Raw genomic sequence first — 16,151 nt, 5'->3', positions numbered from 1 at the left:
GAAGTCGCACCAAAGCCACACTCCAGCCCTAAGGACTGGAGCGTGGCTTTGGTGTGGCTTCTGGACTCTTAAGGACGCATGCATCATTGAAACACCATACCTCCACTGTGACTCGAAGCAGCTTTATTTTGGCTGTCTGTAACAGGCCTATGTTTCTTTGCATTAAAATGCTTGTTGATTAAATGCCCTTCCAAACTTGAGACTAAAGAAATTGCTTAGAGATGTGAAATGCCCAAATTTATGGTGAACATGTTAGCAGGTTTCAAAAACATTAAGTCAATGCAGGAGAAGCATATGTTGCTTATACAGCTGATCATAGCAGAACATAAAAGGAACTTAATGGCTTGCCTATTCCACCTTCAGTTGCATAGGCCGAAACCAGAAAGGATTAGCTGCCATATTGTAGACAGAATGCAACCGTAGCATAATTGTATGTTCTCCCAAGACACAGTCAGATTCATGCAGAAGGTTTGTCCACACATATATGGAACATAAATCTTTTATATATATATATGGCACCCTTCAATGCCACATATTTCTTTGGATTTGGGATACAATACTCCAAGTATGACAATTATCTTCAAACCTGTGCATCTCTTACTCCAAAATGACAACTATTTTGTGAAGTTGAATATTTTATTACAGAACCTGACCACCACTGTGGGCAAACATACATCTGACCCCAAGATCACTGCTGGGTGAACACAACTGTCCTAAAGAAAATACAAGGTGGTCTTTTGTCTCTTTAACACTTCCATCCTGTCAAATCTTGATAAATTCATTAACCCTGGCAATATCTATACATTTCCTAAGGTAGGAAAAGTGGTGATACTACTTCCTATGTTCTCATTTACACATCTTTAAGCTTCTGCTGCCCCTTCTGTGCTATTTCAAACTGCTTTGTCTGATATCTGAAACTGGGACAGTTCCAAACAGACAAGAAGGGTCAGCAGAAAGTGTCAAGGTATGTAATAAGTATATATCAATGAGAAAAGCAAGTGCACTATACAGAGCTATTTAAATATCAGTCATTTTTTATACTCTGCCTTTTCCTCCAAGACTAGGGGTTATATGCTTGCATTATATAAGATTACAGTATATTATTTCCTCATCCTAGAAGTATGAAAAATACATGTTATGGCCAATTATAATGAAAACTATGCAAAAGGATTTGAGACTAACTAAGAGAAAGAAGATTGTAGTGTAAGCTTTCATAGACTGAGTCTAGTCCAATTAGACTACAAATTTCTTTCTTTCAGTTAGTCTCAAAGGTGCCACAGTATCCCTTTGCATATTGACCCAAACTAACAAGGCAACGTCTTTGAATTCTGTCATGAATATTGCCCATGAATAAACAGAAGAGTTCTTCCCAAGGAAGGCCAAAAATATGAAATTATCTCATTACTGCAAGTAAATAAATGTACAGCTCAGCAGAGAGATGCCCAAGCCACATAGAAGAGACACTCAATAGTCCGTCTCTGTCAGGTGTTCAATACCTAGAGATCCCAGAGAAGCAAGGAAGAACTGAGAGACCTTGGTAACATTTGCTGGAATGTTCTGAACTTTTAAGGAGGATTCCAATAACATCTCCCTTGATGGGGAAAATTGTTATAAGCCTGGCCAATGTTCCACCCAAACTCAAAATAATTTTACTCAGTCACATGGAAATTGCAAGGACCCTGCATAAAATGTTATCTAGTTTTAAAAACTTTCCCCCGCCATAAAACTGAATGATAGCACAGAGAAGGTATAGTGTACAACTTCAAAATCATACTATAGGAAAGCAAATAAACGTTTAAAAGCATCATAAAGGGCTTCAGAATTGACACAGTCAAAACCAAAATCTGTCAGGACTTTCATTAGGGTTTCCCATGGCACAGATAACTAGCAGCAGATAGATATGAAAGATAATGCAACTAGGTATGTAGTCCCTGTGGGTCCAATGGGACTCACTTTCAAGGTAATGTACACAAGCTGCCAAAAGCCACAAACCAATCCAAATTTACAGAAGAAAGATTAGGCTGTATATTCCTTAACATTTATTGGAACAACATAGAAAGATTTCTAGCCCTTTGAATGTAAAGAATTAGTATTTGCAAGAGTACAAGGGCACGTTTGACTTCTGTTATAGAGCTCAATAGAAACAGGCAAATTTAGCAGAAGCAGGAGTAGGTTTATTGAGATTCATACCTCAGGGTCAAACCTACATTTCTGATTTTCTCAGGCATCCCACTAAATCAATAAATATGCAGTCTTATGCATACGTGTCTGTGAGCAATCCTCACTAAATTCAGAAAGATTTGCCTCTGAATACACAAGTGCACATGCACATGCACATAAACACACACACACACAATTACATTGTAAAATATTAGTTTAAGAAATGTATCAGTTTACATAGTGTATAAGTATGCAGTGCATGATCTATTCACCAAATCACATCTGACAATGCTCAAAACTATGCTAGGGGTGAACTGAGAAAACAGGCCACATAAGCTTTGGCAGTCCTTACATTGGGTTGCCAGCATGCAACAGGTCAATACAAAAAACAACATATAATTTAAGAACCATATTTTGTTGAATTGTCCACAGATTCCTTCTAGTTCTTCTGTGATCCATTCTTACCTCTGGGATGTTTTCTTATATTTTCTCCTGCAGGAAAAGAACACAGATAAACAATGAGAACTAGGTAAGAACCACCTGCAATGCTGGTAGAAATGAAGTGAGTGAATCAATGTTAAATAATACAAGGAAAAGAGAAATTGTTCACATAGGATCCAGGAAAGGATAAGGTCAGTAATGAGAAAATACTAACACTGATAACCACTTGCTATCAGATACCTCAATGAGATATAAAGGGCTTGTTAGCTTCCGCACAGACTGATTTTCTTGGGGTGTCTTCAATGTTACTGTGTTTGGGAGTATGTGAGAAAAGGAGCACATTGCTTTATTTGTATGCACCTCTTCATGTAGTCAGGAAAGCTAAGGAGACACCTGTGTTCTTAGAAAGTTTCTTCATAGAATATTTTCCCCAGCTCTGGTAACTTGAGCTGATATTTATTTATTTATTTATTTATTTATTTATTTATTTATTTATATTTTATTTTATTTTTGTAAATATATATGTCCAATCCTGTATCAGAGGATCTCAGATATAGGGGCATATAGTAAATCCGTTTTAACAGCTTAAAACAGCCTTCCTCAACCTTTTCACTCTGAAGGAACTCTTGAAATAATTTCCCGATCTCAGGGAACCTCTATATAAAAATGATTGTTTTCAGGGAACCCTTGTATAAAAATTATTGCATCCTCTACCTTGATTTTTCTATAGCTATAGCTCAAAACATGTTTATTTATTCCACATGGAACCTCTAGCAACCTCTCAAGGAACCACAGGACTCCATGGAACCCTGGTTGAGAAACCCTGGTTTGAAACAATATAAAACAGTAGGAGTCATTGGAACAAATGAAAAGATATTAAAGAATCTGATAACTTAAAACAACACAAATTTAAAACCATTTAAACCCAGCACCTGTGCAAATTTTAATTAAATCAACCATCAAAGATTTTATCTCAAAATGAAGTTAGCGTGCTGAATTGTTTTAATTATTTAGGTTGATGACACCAATGAAATGTTCTTTCTGTACCATACATATCCTTTCCAGTCACCATATAGAAGCAATATATATCACTGGGTATAAAAGTTCCTGTTTGCATGTTACAGTGGAAAATAACGTATGTACAAGAGCAGCTGCCTCTTAGATGTTTCTATGCTGACATCTACAGCAGTAATGACATATAATCTCTTGATAGTTTAATAGTTTGCATTTTCATTTTAAGCTTGCGTTAGATGCTGATCATCAAGATTATATAGAAAATACCTTGGCAGTTCATGTTTTCAGGAAGAACTTTTATAAAAAATTCTAGAACAAATTGTAAAATCATTTAAACTCCCCCTGAAAATAATTTTAGCAGTAGACAGAGACATATATAATGAGTTTGCTACACACACAAAGCCATGAGAACTAAACAGGGACAATTTACTGTGCTTTGAGAACTTTTTGAGACTGGTTAACATGCATACATACATCACTCATTATCTTATTCAACTGTTGTGTATGGGAAATGGCACTACACAAAAAGATGTCTTTGACAGTACTTATGTAAATATCCAGGAACACAGAGCAACATAGGATCTTACATACATCTTAAATAAGCAGGCCCAGAATTATTGTGAGTCATCTAATGAGACAAATCAGGCCTCAACCATTCCTTCTAGCTTCTGCTTAAAACTAAAAACATTTCTTTGTGTTCCTTTTGCAAGGGCTCCTAGCACTGACATCGTATGACTTTTCTCTTAAAATAAGCAATGCACATCACCACCAACAACTTTTTGTTGTCATAGGCAAGGGAGAGTCTATAGTAGCTCAAAAACAGGGCTCGCACATTAAATGTGTGAAGTCACAAGTTAGCATACCTTCCAGCTGTCCCAATTTGGCAAGAACAGTCCCTCTTTTCACCCCACTTTTTCAGTGCTTTTAAAATGTCCAGTTTCTATCTCCTTCCACTTTCCCTCTTTGTTCCCAACTCACTGTAGTTCATTTGTTGCAAACGGGGGCCATATCTGCACCAAATACTGCCCAAGGCTGCCTCAAAGATCCTCCCATTACCTGGGTACTCCTGAGCAACACCAGACAGCTATTCGCATGTTTATCCCTCTATGCTCCTGCCACTGCTGGTGCAAGCCACTTTTTCTGAGACTGAAATAAGGTGCCCAGTGTCAATCACATGTCTGGGCACCTCATTTTGACCTCAAAAGGAGTGACTTGTGCCAACGGTGACAGGTGGCACAGTGGGATGCACTGTAAATCATCATGTGGCATTACTCAGAAAGTGTCTGGATTTTCTGGGAAGATTCAGAACAAATGGTGAGTTTTTAAAACCTGTTTTAAGGATAGTATAACACAGGTTTGGTGCTCAACTGGCTCTACGTCATCAGGACAATTTCCACTAGAATCAGGGATGTAGCCATGCACAATCTGGACTGATCACTGTGAGGGTAGGGGCAAAACATGTTATTTAGCCCATGCAGATATGGCCTGAGTTAAAAGTGCAAAAGTTGTTTGCACTTGATTAACTTAACAGAGGAAAAAAGAGACACATACACAAAATTAAATTGCATTTTCTAGGAAATTTTAACAACACTTAATAAAGACAATCACAAAAATGAGGGCACTGAGTCCTTCCCAACAGGATGACAAAAGGCTGCAGCCTCACCTAACTTTTGTATTCTTTCTCATTAATAACTTTTGACAGCTTGATCAGTTTTGAGAACTTGGCCTGAGGTCGCTTGGTCACACATTTTCCAGTTTTCATCTGTGAAATATTGGTAGGTATGAAATAGATTCCCAGAATAACCAAATCTGGGCTGGGAAATACCTACGCCCAAGACATTTGGTGTAGGCAGAGATTTGCCACTAGATAGAACAATGGTCTGACAGCTTCACATGCTTCCAATACCCAATAAGCAACTCTTTGTGGCAGGACTGTATGACTGACACCTTGCTATTAATTATAGTGAATGGAGCAGAATAGTTATCTTAGAAAACACTGTCAAATATAAAGTGTGAGAATGGTACAGTTCTGATTCATCAATGAATCCCACAGAAAATCTAATGACTTTTTATTTGTCCATGAAAATATAATGACCACATCAACTGGGCATGCAAGCTAACCAGAAAAAATGCTTCACAGTAGGGGTGTCCTTCACAAAAAGTATATGGGAAAGGGAAGTAGATTCTTCAAAAGGACAATCTCCCCATTGTTATATCACATGACTTCATATCTTAGTCAAACAAATGGCTTCTTTACTCCTACTCAAGTTTTAAAAATAATCTGAATTGCTTTAAGCTAAGTTCACCTGTAAAGAACGCCTCAATAATTGACAATAATTGAGAGTGATGCTTGTGTTCCTCTGCCATTGGAGGCATGTTTCATGAGGGCATAGGAGAGAGCCTTCTCAGTGGCTGCCCATAGGTTGTGGAACTCCCTGTCACATGAGATTTGATAGTCTCTCCCCTTTCCATCAACAGGCAAATACTACAGTTAGCCCTCCGTATCCATGGATTTTTAAATCCACGGATTCAAGCATCCACATCTTGAAAATAATTTTAAAATTCCAAAAAGCTTACCTTGATTTTGCTATTTTATATAAGAGACACCTTCTTACTGTGTTATTGTATTTAATGAGACTTGAGCATCCATGGATTTTGGTATTCAGAGGGGTCCTGGAATCAAACCCAAGTGGATAACAAGGGCCCGCTGTATTTTATTTAGGAGGGTGTTTGGTTCTTAATTCATGTGGCAGAAGAGATTTTTCATGGGTGTGCTGTTCTTTTATCCTTTTTTATTATATTTTAATAACATAATACTTCAGAAGAAGTTCCACAGTCTAGTTATTGTACTTGATAGATTAACAATGAGTAATCTTATTTTTACCACCACCTACATCAAAAAAGTTAAAACTTCTTGCAGACTTATGGGGTCATTATAATGCACTTAAATCTTCTCTGCCACTCATCTCGCTATGTGAAATCAATACCACATATATATATATATATTTTATTGCCATTACATTCGAACTAATGGTACATAAACTTAACTGTGTTATTGCCTTTGTAGCGTTAATAAACAGAATAAATTAATTTGCAAGTGATATGAGCTGGCATTCCAGCTTTGGTAATACCGGGAGAAGATGGAAATAAGTCAGTTTTATTTTTTATTGGCACCATAATAGGTTTTGAGTGTTTCAATGATTTTTAGCTAGTTGCCCTTTGCTTGAAATCAGCATCTGATTGAGGCCTCATAAAATGTTACAGATATAGGTAGAGTTTCCCCCGCCAAAAAAAAAGTTGTTGTCATTGTTAATAGATTTTATTTCTTACCCACCTCTCCCCAGGGCTCAAGGCAAGATATAACATCAATTAAAACACATTAAACCATTTAAACACATTAAGTTAAAACACATAAGCATGGGAAACATTGAGATGTCTCAAGATGAAATTTAAATATTCCAGTTTTAAAAGTCATAGTTTAAACTTGACTGGGTAGGCCTGCCAGAAGAGATATGTATTTCATATTTTTATCTTAGCTATTTAATCTTTCTTGGCAGGTCATTCCACAGTTTAGGGGCGGCAGATTAAAATGTCCTCTGGTTGACACTTGCCAGTTTAGTTCTAATCAGTTGAAATAAATGTGCCTCAGAGCAACTGAGTGTATGGAGTGGATTATATGGGAGCAGGTGATCCCATAGGTAACCTGGACCCAAACTTTATAGTTTTTTAACGGTAATAGCTTTGTACTTTTCCCAGAAACTAACTGGTATCCAGTGGAGTGATGTTATGATTTCCATAGCACTTTTGAGAATTCACAGAATTTTTACAGTTACTTCACTGGTATTTCCTTATTTTTTTTATTTTTTAGTGCAGAGGTGGGAAAAGGTTGCCAATTTAATTGCTAAAATGAGGGAGCGGCAATTAGATCTGTGGAGTTATAGTTAAATGAACTGAGCATATTCCCCTCCCTCTCCTGTTGGTGCTCCATATTCATCTCTCAAAGCAGCTTTTCCCTAGGAAATGAGGTATCATTGGATGCTGTATACAGTGCGCCCGTGTCATACGTGGGCATGCTTTATGCGGACTTGAGCGTACACACTCAAGCTGCAGTGAGTACGTGGGGTGTGTGGGGCGGCGTGCCCCATTCAAATGAATGAGGCACGCGCCCATGGCGCCCATTATGCTGCTGCACTGCAGCAGCACCGCGCACAAGCCCCGTTCAAATGAATGGGGCTTGAGCATAGGCGGAATTCACCTTACGGGGGGGTCCGGAATGGATCCCCCACGTAAGGCAAGGGCCCACTGTACAAAAAACACTATTTGATTTAAGAAGCATAGAAGGCTTAGCTATGATTGCTCCTAATCATACAAGGAGCAGTCTGGAAGAAAGTGAACCCAAGACTATGTGCAGAATATCTGAAAGAAACCAAGATTTACTGAACTGTTGGTTCAAAAAACAAAATAGTTATGTCTTCCAAATAAGCTTGAATGCAGACAAGTACATCTTGAAGAGGGGAATCCTCAATCCAGGCTATCTGAAATATCTACTTGTTGGGAATCCTCAATCCAGGCTATCTGAAATATCTACTTGTTATCTACTGGTGGTTTATTCCAGGTCATCCCACTTCACCCTACCCCATGCATACCAAAATCCAAAGATGCTCAAGTCCCATTATATACAATGGAGCAGTAAAATAGTTTCCCTTATATAAAACGGCAAAATCAAGGTTTGCCTTTTGGAATTGTTTTGTTTGTTTTTAATATCTTCAAACTGTGGATGGTCGAATGTGTAGGTGCAGAATCTGTGGAACTCCCTTCCTAAAGAGGTTAAACTGTTGCCCTCCCAGCTACCCATTCATAAGGAGGTGGAGATCTTTTTGTTTCAGCAAGCTTTTGAAGACTGACTTCTGCTAGACAGGGGGCTTTCAGAATGTGTTATAAAGTGGACCCTTGTTATCCGCTGGTGTTTGGTTCCAGGAACTCCCGTGAATAATAATAATAATAATAATAATAATAATAATAATAGGATTTATTTATATACCACCCAATCACTGAGAATCCGAGCGGTTTACAGAATCCATGTACGCTCAACTCCCTTTAAATACAATGGCATAGCAAAATGATGTCCCTTATATAAAATGGAAAATTCAAGGTTTGATACTTGAAATTTATACTTTTTAAAAAATATTTTCAAGCCGTGGATGCTTGAATACGTGTATAAAAAAATCAGTGGATAAGGAGGGCCAAATGTACTGTTTATTTGTTTCTGTTAACTGTTTTTAATACTATTGTTAGTTACAACAGATTTTTTTAAAAAAAATTCTATAATGTGAATTTTAATGTTTATATGTGTTAACCTTTGTAAACTTTAGTCCTGCTGCTTGCAGGAAAGGTGGGATATAAATAAATCTAAATGTTTTTATTACAGTAGGGTAAGTGTATACATACTGCAGCCTAGGTTCATTTTCTAAGGTACAGGAACATGGCCATAGAAATATGTCCAGCCAATGTTACTCAAATGGAAGGTCCATGAAATGGAGCCAGGGCAGGAACCATCAACTGCTCATCTGTGGCAAGCTTCCAGAAAACTGTGTGAATATTGCACAGATTCCTGACACATTGGGATTTAAAAATGCTTCTAAAAACCCCATATCAGATAGCTTGAGAACACCGCTTTAAGAAGTGATTAAACTGAGAGAGGGAAAAGAGAAGAAAAGGCGTCTTTTATATATCCATGTTTATTGATATACAGCTGTGCATGCTGCAGACACAAACATAAAATTAACTTGCATTTTCTAGGAACCTTTGGTAACAATTATTAAAGATAATCACTAAAAATGAGGGCATTGAGTTAATCCCTCATGTTTTACGGCCAACACAAATAAAATTTATCCCAAACTTCCATTCTATGTAACTGTTTGCTATTGGAACATTTGATTTTTAAAAATGGATCAAATGCTTCCAAGCAACAGAACATTTGGTACCATCCTCAAAGTACAGAATGGAAGAGGGGGAGGAACCCAAACCACACACTGGCTATAATTCCTTCTTCTGTAAGCAGACCAGAAAGCTTCTTAAGTAACAAATACAGAGGTGGAAATGACTTTTTCCCAGGCTTGTTTCTCAGATCCTGACAAATGGTTTGAACATTACAGGGTGAGCCAGAAATCCCACCACTGCTAGAAACAACAGCCAAGTTTATATATTTTTAGCACTGGAAGTGCATCAGTATTTCCTACATATTGCTTAGCTGTACCATCTCTACCTGCGTGTTGGGAAACAAAATCTTCAAAAACAACTCATGCCATAGATTTTGCCACTTGGGAAGGCAAAATCATATGGGAAAGGGACAAAAAATGAATGTTAGCAAAACAAAGGATAACATTAATTGCTGAAAGCATATTTTGTTTTCCTCCTGCTCCAGTTTAAATAACAGGGTTTGGGGGCTTTTCTGATGCACTTGAAATAAATGGGTGTGAATTTTGTTGCTCAGTCAAGAGGCATTAATTAGCACATGGAAACTCTCATGAACTCAATGGACAGTTGCCCAGTTTTTATTTGTTTGGGGTGGTAGCTACAAAAACAGCAGGAGGCAGGGGAGGAGGTTAGAAAAGTCACCAGCCACAACTCAGATTAAATACTGAGGGGAAAAAACCAAGGGCTGGAGTTTCATCAGGCCAAGACATAGCTGATTTCAAAGTCTCAAAAGCAAATCTGTATCTTGCTCTAAGCTCTAGTAAACCTATCAGACTGTTATTGTTTCAACCCCCCTCCCACCACTACCACCATCCTCCTGTCTGCTACTAGACAGCTGGCATGACGCAAAATTTTAAATCTCGTGTTTGTGCCAGAGCCTTGTCTAACTCTGCAGTATAGGCTGAAACACTCAGAATATGTTTTAACAAATCTAAACACAAATGCATGGGCGCACACATACACAATGCATGCAAAGTTGCATAGCTCCTTTTCCTAACCAAGCTTTTTTGTTGTAGCAGTAGCGGCGGTTACATTTCTGCTAACAATTATGGCTAGTGGTCCAGTCTTATAAATTTTATTTATATAGGAATTGCTTCAGACACATCTCTAATAAACCACAGCCTGTTCCAACATGGACTTAGTATAAAATAGATCATCTGCAATTATTCCTTAATAAATAAGCATATGATTTTAACCTTTGCCAGTTTACATAAGGAGCATGTATGTATATGAAAAATGCTTTGGATTTACATGTAAGAATGCTCTGGGTTTCAGCCTAATGTAATTTTGATTGAGGTACAAGTTGAATTCATTCAATAGTTCCATTTTCTGGGCTCCTTAGTGTGCATTTATAAGCTAGATCAGGGTGAAAATCATGGAGCCTTCCAGATGTGGTTAGACTCCAGTTCCCAGCGGTATAGCCAGTGGGGACGAATGCTGGGATATGCAATCCAACAACATGGGGGACACATGTTTCCTATGTATCATTTAAGATTGAGTCCTTGCTGCTGTTCTGAACCCTGCCTTGGTGCTTCCTCCTGCACTGGAATATATTTGAGGAATATGGAGGATTAGTGGGAAGAAGGGTGAAACCAGAGGCAATCAGTTATGAGTGAAACAAAAAATCAGGCTCACACTGACTAACCATTTACCTAACTGACGAAGTTCAGACGAATCCCATCTTCTGAATTTCAGGACATCCATATATAACCATCAATGATGTCAAATAAATAAAATTGAGACTTTGCTTATGCAAGCCTTTCCTTGTAAGCACTGAAAACATAACTTCACATAACCTTAAAACAGTGGCCAGTGGTTCAAACCACAAGCTGAAGAAGCAGTGGATGAACCAGATAATAATCTTTATGAATCAGAAAAGTCAACTCTGTGTCAGGCAGTTAAAACGTTCACAATACTGGGAGATGAAGCAATGACAAACTTCGCCTCAGTCCACCATGCAGTTTGTTAGGCAATCATGTCATTTATGTGAGCTTAAATGAGTGCTGGTAAAAGCATGAAGACAAGGCAGAAGGGTCCTAATTAACACTTAAATCTTGGCTTCACAATAATGGATGACACATTTTTAAATCCCATGCTAATAGGAAACGTCTTACCCTTTGCATGTGGTAAAAATGAATCATGTTCAGTTGACACAGCAGCTAATATTTATTTTCTACCCTTAACAGAAAATATGCATCTTAAATAAAGAGGCTCTCTGTATCAGTAAGCTTCCTTGATAAATATTTATATGAAGTGGCGTCATATAAATCCTTGAAGAAACACCCAGGAGCAACAACAATAACGGTGGTGTTGACTATTGTGGTGGTTTAAAAGAAAAAAATAGAATGTAGTGATGACTTAGAGAGCTTAAAGGGGCACTTAGACAAATTTATTTTGCCAAGACCAGGCCTAGAATTCTAGCAGCATTTGAACATTCCCATCGCCCTTTACTATTTTTAAAACTTTGGTTTACTTTATGGAGCCAAAAGCATACTAGACAACCTTCAGATGAATTAATTGTTTTCCAAGAGTTTCATTCCTTTGTGTGTCCCAGATAAATTCAAATGTGCAAATCGCACTAGCCAGCACAATTGGAGTCTTTTATCATTTAATTCATGGTCAAAATGCCCCTTGCTCCATTGATCAGGACCACAAATCCAGTACTAGGGAGCTGGTAAAAACAAATGGAATTGGAACCACTGACACAGGGACACTGTTCTATGGCTAAACTTCTATAGAGAGATTTAGGAAGGAGGAGAGTGGCAACAGAGAAAGCAGCAGTGACTCTCACACCTCCGGAAAATAATTAGCATATTTGTATTTTTTAAAGAAAAATCACTGGAATATGGACTGACTTACAGATTGCCTAACAAAGCAGTGCTTTTTGAGGGACGTTGAAAACCTTCGGTCCCTGGTGCCAGATAAAATACCTAAGGGACAAGGCCCACTGTGTGTAGAGTTAACGTCTCAGGAAGTTCTCTGCCTCCTCAAGTCAAGACAAATAACTGAAAAAGAGGACACCGAGAGTGCTAATATTTCTGATATGTTTTGCTTTAAGGAAGCAAAGTGATTGTGAAGCTCCTACAGATCCTAAATAGGTTTTTGCAGTGAATAACTTGAACAGCGATACGAGTTCTTCCTTTGATAAATAAATAAATTAAAATCAATACATAAAACAGAGTCAACCAGAGGAAATCTTTCAGAAGGGCTTTATTCAGGCATCTAAAGGAACCTTGTAGCATCTCTGACTTTAACTGGCAATATTTGAGGAGCTACAAGTATCTATATTCTTGTTCTTTAGGGTTTTTTCGCCTTTGCAAGAAAGAAGGGATCATAAACTCGGAGAAGGTACTAAAATACATTACAGGAAATAGAATGCATTCAATTTGCAATTTCCTTTTCAACTCTACTGGAGACTGTATTAGAAATAGAGCAGAAGTCATTATGAATCAAGCAATTTAGCATCTGATCCCACAGACTGGAAGGAAGATTAAGGCTTTTATTTTTCCTTCTCTGCTGGGCAGGAGGTCAGTCAATATTGGTTAAATATTGTATTATCAATACAATATCAAATGGAGGGGATGGTTACTGTATGGGCTGTGTTAAACTGATGCAGGAAAAGCATTACTACTACCGACCTACCACAGAAGAAAGAACTTTATGTAACTGACCAAAAAAGTCAAAAGAGGAATGCGTGCACACTAATTCTTAAATGGTATTAACTTTCTAAAAGGGTCTGTTGGCATCCACACTGCAGCAATTATCTGGTTTGACACCATTTTAACTGCTCTGAGCTCTGGTGCCACAGCAAACTACAATTCTCAGAATCCCATGGCATTGAGCCATGGCAGTTAAAGTAGTATCAAACCAGATTATTGCTGCAGTGTGGATACAGCCTCTGTCTCAAGGGTATTCAAGAAATTCCCTCTGCTCCTCCTCTTTCTCATCAAATGTTGAGGAGATGGGGCTGGGTTTAGTTTAGTCAATGCCTTATTAATACTTTTCTCATGTCAAACTTTAACAATGGGAGAAGGGGTTCCAAGTTATATATTGATAGAAAGATCAAATTAAGCAAGGATTCTACCAGCAAGGACCATAAGCCTTGTGTAACCACCTGTAAAACTGGCAGGACTGTTTCTGAGCCATTAGAACCAGGTTTGCAATCAATAAGCTATGCCTTATTTGTACTCCACCAACATCCAAATGATTGGTTACAGTCCAGCCAGTAGAACAGATTGGTCTTCAAGTCTGAAAGGTGTTACTTGGAGCCCTTCCACACTACACAGTTACAGCACTATGATTCCACTTGGCTGTCACTGAATCCTGGGGCTTGTGGCTTGTAGAACTCTCTGGGTGAAAATTCTAATTATATCTCCCTAAACTGCAAATCCCAGGATTCCACACCATTGAATCATGGTGGTGATAGTGCAATCATTTGTGTAGTGTGAAGAGACCCAATTATTGCTGGGTAGGGAAAAGAACTAGAGAGGTAATTCTTCACCAACTTTATTCTCAAAAGAAGCAATCAGTAATTTTTGCAATGTTCTTTCAGCTGCAAAAGAGTCTTTGAAAACTATACAGTTTTTAAATACTCTTCATAATTTAGGATTCATTTTGCACAACATTTGCATGTGGTTGTTTCCCACAGAAAACAGCATTTTTCTATGCAGGAAACTGCCTTTGCTGCACATAAAATACTGTAGAATAAAATACTATGTGCAGAAAATAGTATTCTGTGCAGAAATATTATTTTCTGTGCAGAAAGGGCTGCTTTCTATTCAAATCAACCATGTGGAAATTTTGCACAAAATAACTCCCCAACTTCAGCATTTATTTGGCATAGGATGCAGCTTTTTCCACAAATAAAATATTATTTCCATATTTTCTGAACACAAACTGCTGTTTCTTGTGCAGAAAATACTTTAATTGGGGACTTTTTCTGCGCAAAATTCCCATGGAGTTGTTTTGTGGAGAAAAAGCATTTTCTGTGTAGGAAATAGAAAATCTGCACAGAAAAGGCTATTTCGTGCGCATAAAAGGACTAAAACAACCATATGCAAATTTTGCACAGAATAAGTTCTGAACTGTGAAGAATTGTATCAGTCCAGAATTCTTGTCTTCACATTCAAAAAATGTGTTTTCACCTATTTTAAAAATATTCAACTAAAGGAGTAAGCAATGGATGGGTGGAAAGGGAGAAATGTGTAACCACCAAATGGAAATTACTAGAGAAATATAGGGACAGTACAGACCGCCTAAAAAGGGCAGTCTGTAGGCACCCACTTTTGGTCCGTAGCATTGTCGCAGCAACCAAACCGTATGGAAACATTGATCCTTTTTGGGATGTCGTAAGGGCTGCATTGCTTGCTGTGCATGATGTGCTTCCTGTGCATGACATGTGATGCCCACACATCATGCACACGCCCCCCGAGTGGGTGGGGTGGCACTGTGATGGCACCGGCCACACGTCGTAGGGCTTGGCAGCATCTGTTTGGTGCGCACTGCCGAGCCCTACTATCGCCACCAAGACATCACGTCCTGGCGGTCTGTACTGGGCCACAGTAAGTCAACTATTGTCAAGAACAAATATGAGGAGTGCAATAACTTAATATTGGAAGCGACATACTGCCACAGAACCATTAAATCAGGAGTGAGTAAAATACCACTCCAAATCACTATACATATCTTAAAACTGCTCCAAACATGGTGATTTGCCTCATTCCCCTCAACTTCATAAAAACAGGCAAATGTTTGCCAAAGCAGGAGCCATAACTGATGTGATGCTACATCTAGCTCACTGGTAACAGATTAATTTGGTCTGCCAGATGAAGTGTATGGCTGGCATAGTTGCCCACCCTGATAAGATGAAGGAATCTTGTTTTGAGCTATTTTGATTCACTCTGGTATTAACTCTGGATTCCTAAACCGGTGGTGCTGAACAGACTAGCAGGAAAGAGGAGCATAGTAGTAGCAAATGGTGCTTTCTCCTTCCCACTTTAGCCTACATGCTCCAGTACCTGCATCTGTGCACAATAGCAAATGGCAGACCCATGAAAACACATGTATTCCTTTTATCTCTATCACATCCTCAGAAACTCACATCCAGCTCAAAATATTTCCTACAGCAGTGCTCTGCTCCTACTATATTTTATTCCTTATCCTCTGAGGAGCATGTAGGCGGCCACTTGCTGCAATGAAGTCCATTTAAAAGTAACTCTGTGCAGATCTTAGGAACTGGGGGATTTTTCACCCCCAAGTACTTGATAATTAAACTAGATGCTTCTGTTTGCCTGCAGATCTACACTGTATCTTACTCAGCATCCACCAAACTCTAAACTGTTGATTGCAGAAAGGCACTGAAGCACCAGAATACATTTTCTGCCTGCTGTTTTGAGAAGCGATTAAGGAGTATCTCAAGTCCAAAGTAAGATTTGAGAATCCCAGATATGAAAGGTGTGAACTATAAGCCTTCCTCCTGTTCAGAGAATAAGTAGTTTTCTGGCTTCCTCTCTATAATGAGCAGCAATTGAGGAACTGTGAATATGTACTCAGCATGATCT

The 16,151-nt window shown here is 38.4% G+C and overlaps 1 protein-coding gene across 5 annotated transcripts in view; it reads right to left on the bottom strand.

Moving 5' to 3' along the window:
• The window catches only part of PDE1C (phosphodiesterase 1C), a 280,396-nt gene that overhangs the window by 154,336 nt on the left and 109,909 nt on the right, over window positions 1–16,151 (bottom strand). The window contains exon 2 of one of the 5 annotated variants that reach the window (XM_089532637.1): window positions 2,626–2,652. The exons of the other annotated variants lie outside the window; for them this stretch is intronic. Within the exon in view, the coding sequence (XP_089388763.1) occupies window positions 2,626–2,652 (27 nt within the window). The remainder of the gene's footprint in view (window positions 1–2,625; window positions 2,653–16,151) is intronic. 5 annotated transcript variants of the gene reach the window in all.

The sequence above is a fragment of the Sceloporus occidentalis genome, unplaced genomic scaffold (assembly GCF_023333645.1).
Source record: "Sceloporus occidentalis isolate IW3139 unplaced genomic scaffold, rSceOcc1.0.p SCAF_7, whole genome shotgun sequence".
Classification (NCBI taxonomy): Eukaryota; Metazoa; Chordata; class Lepidosauria; order Squamata; family Phrynosomatidae; genus Sceloporus; species Sceloporus occidentalis.
This window is presented reverse-complemented; position numbering and strand designations above follow the sequence as displayed.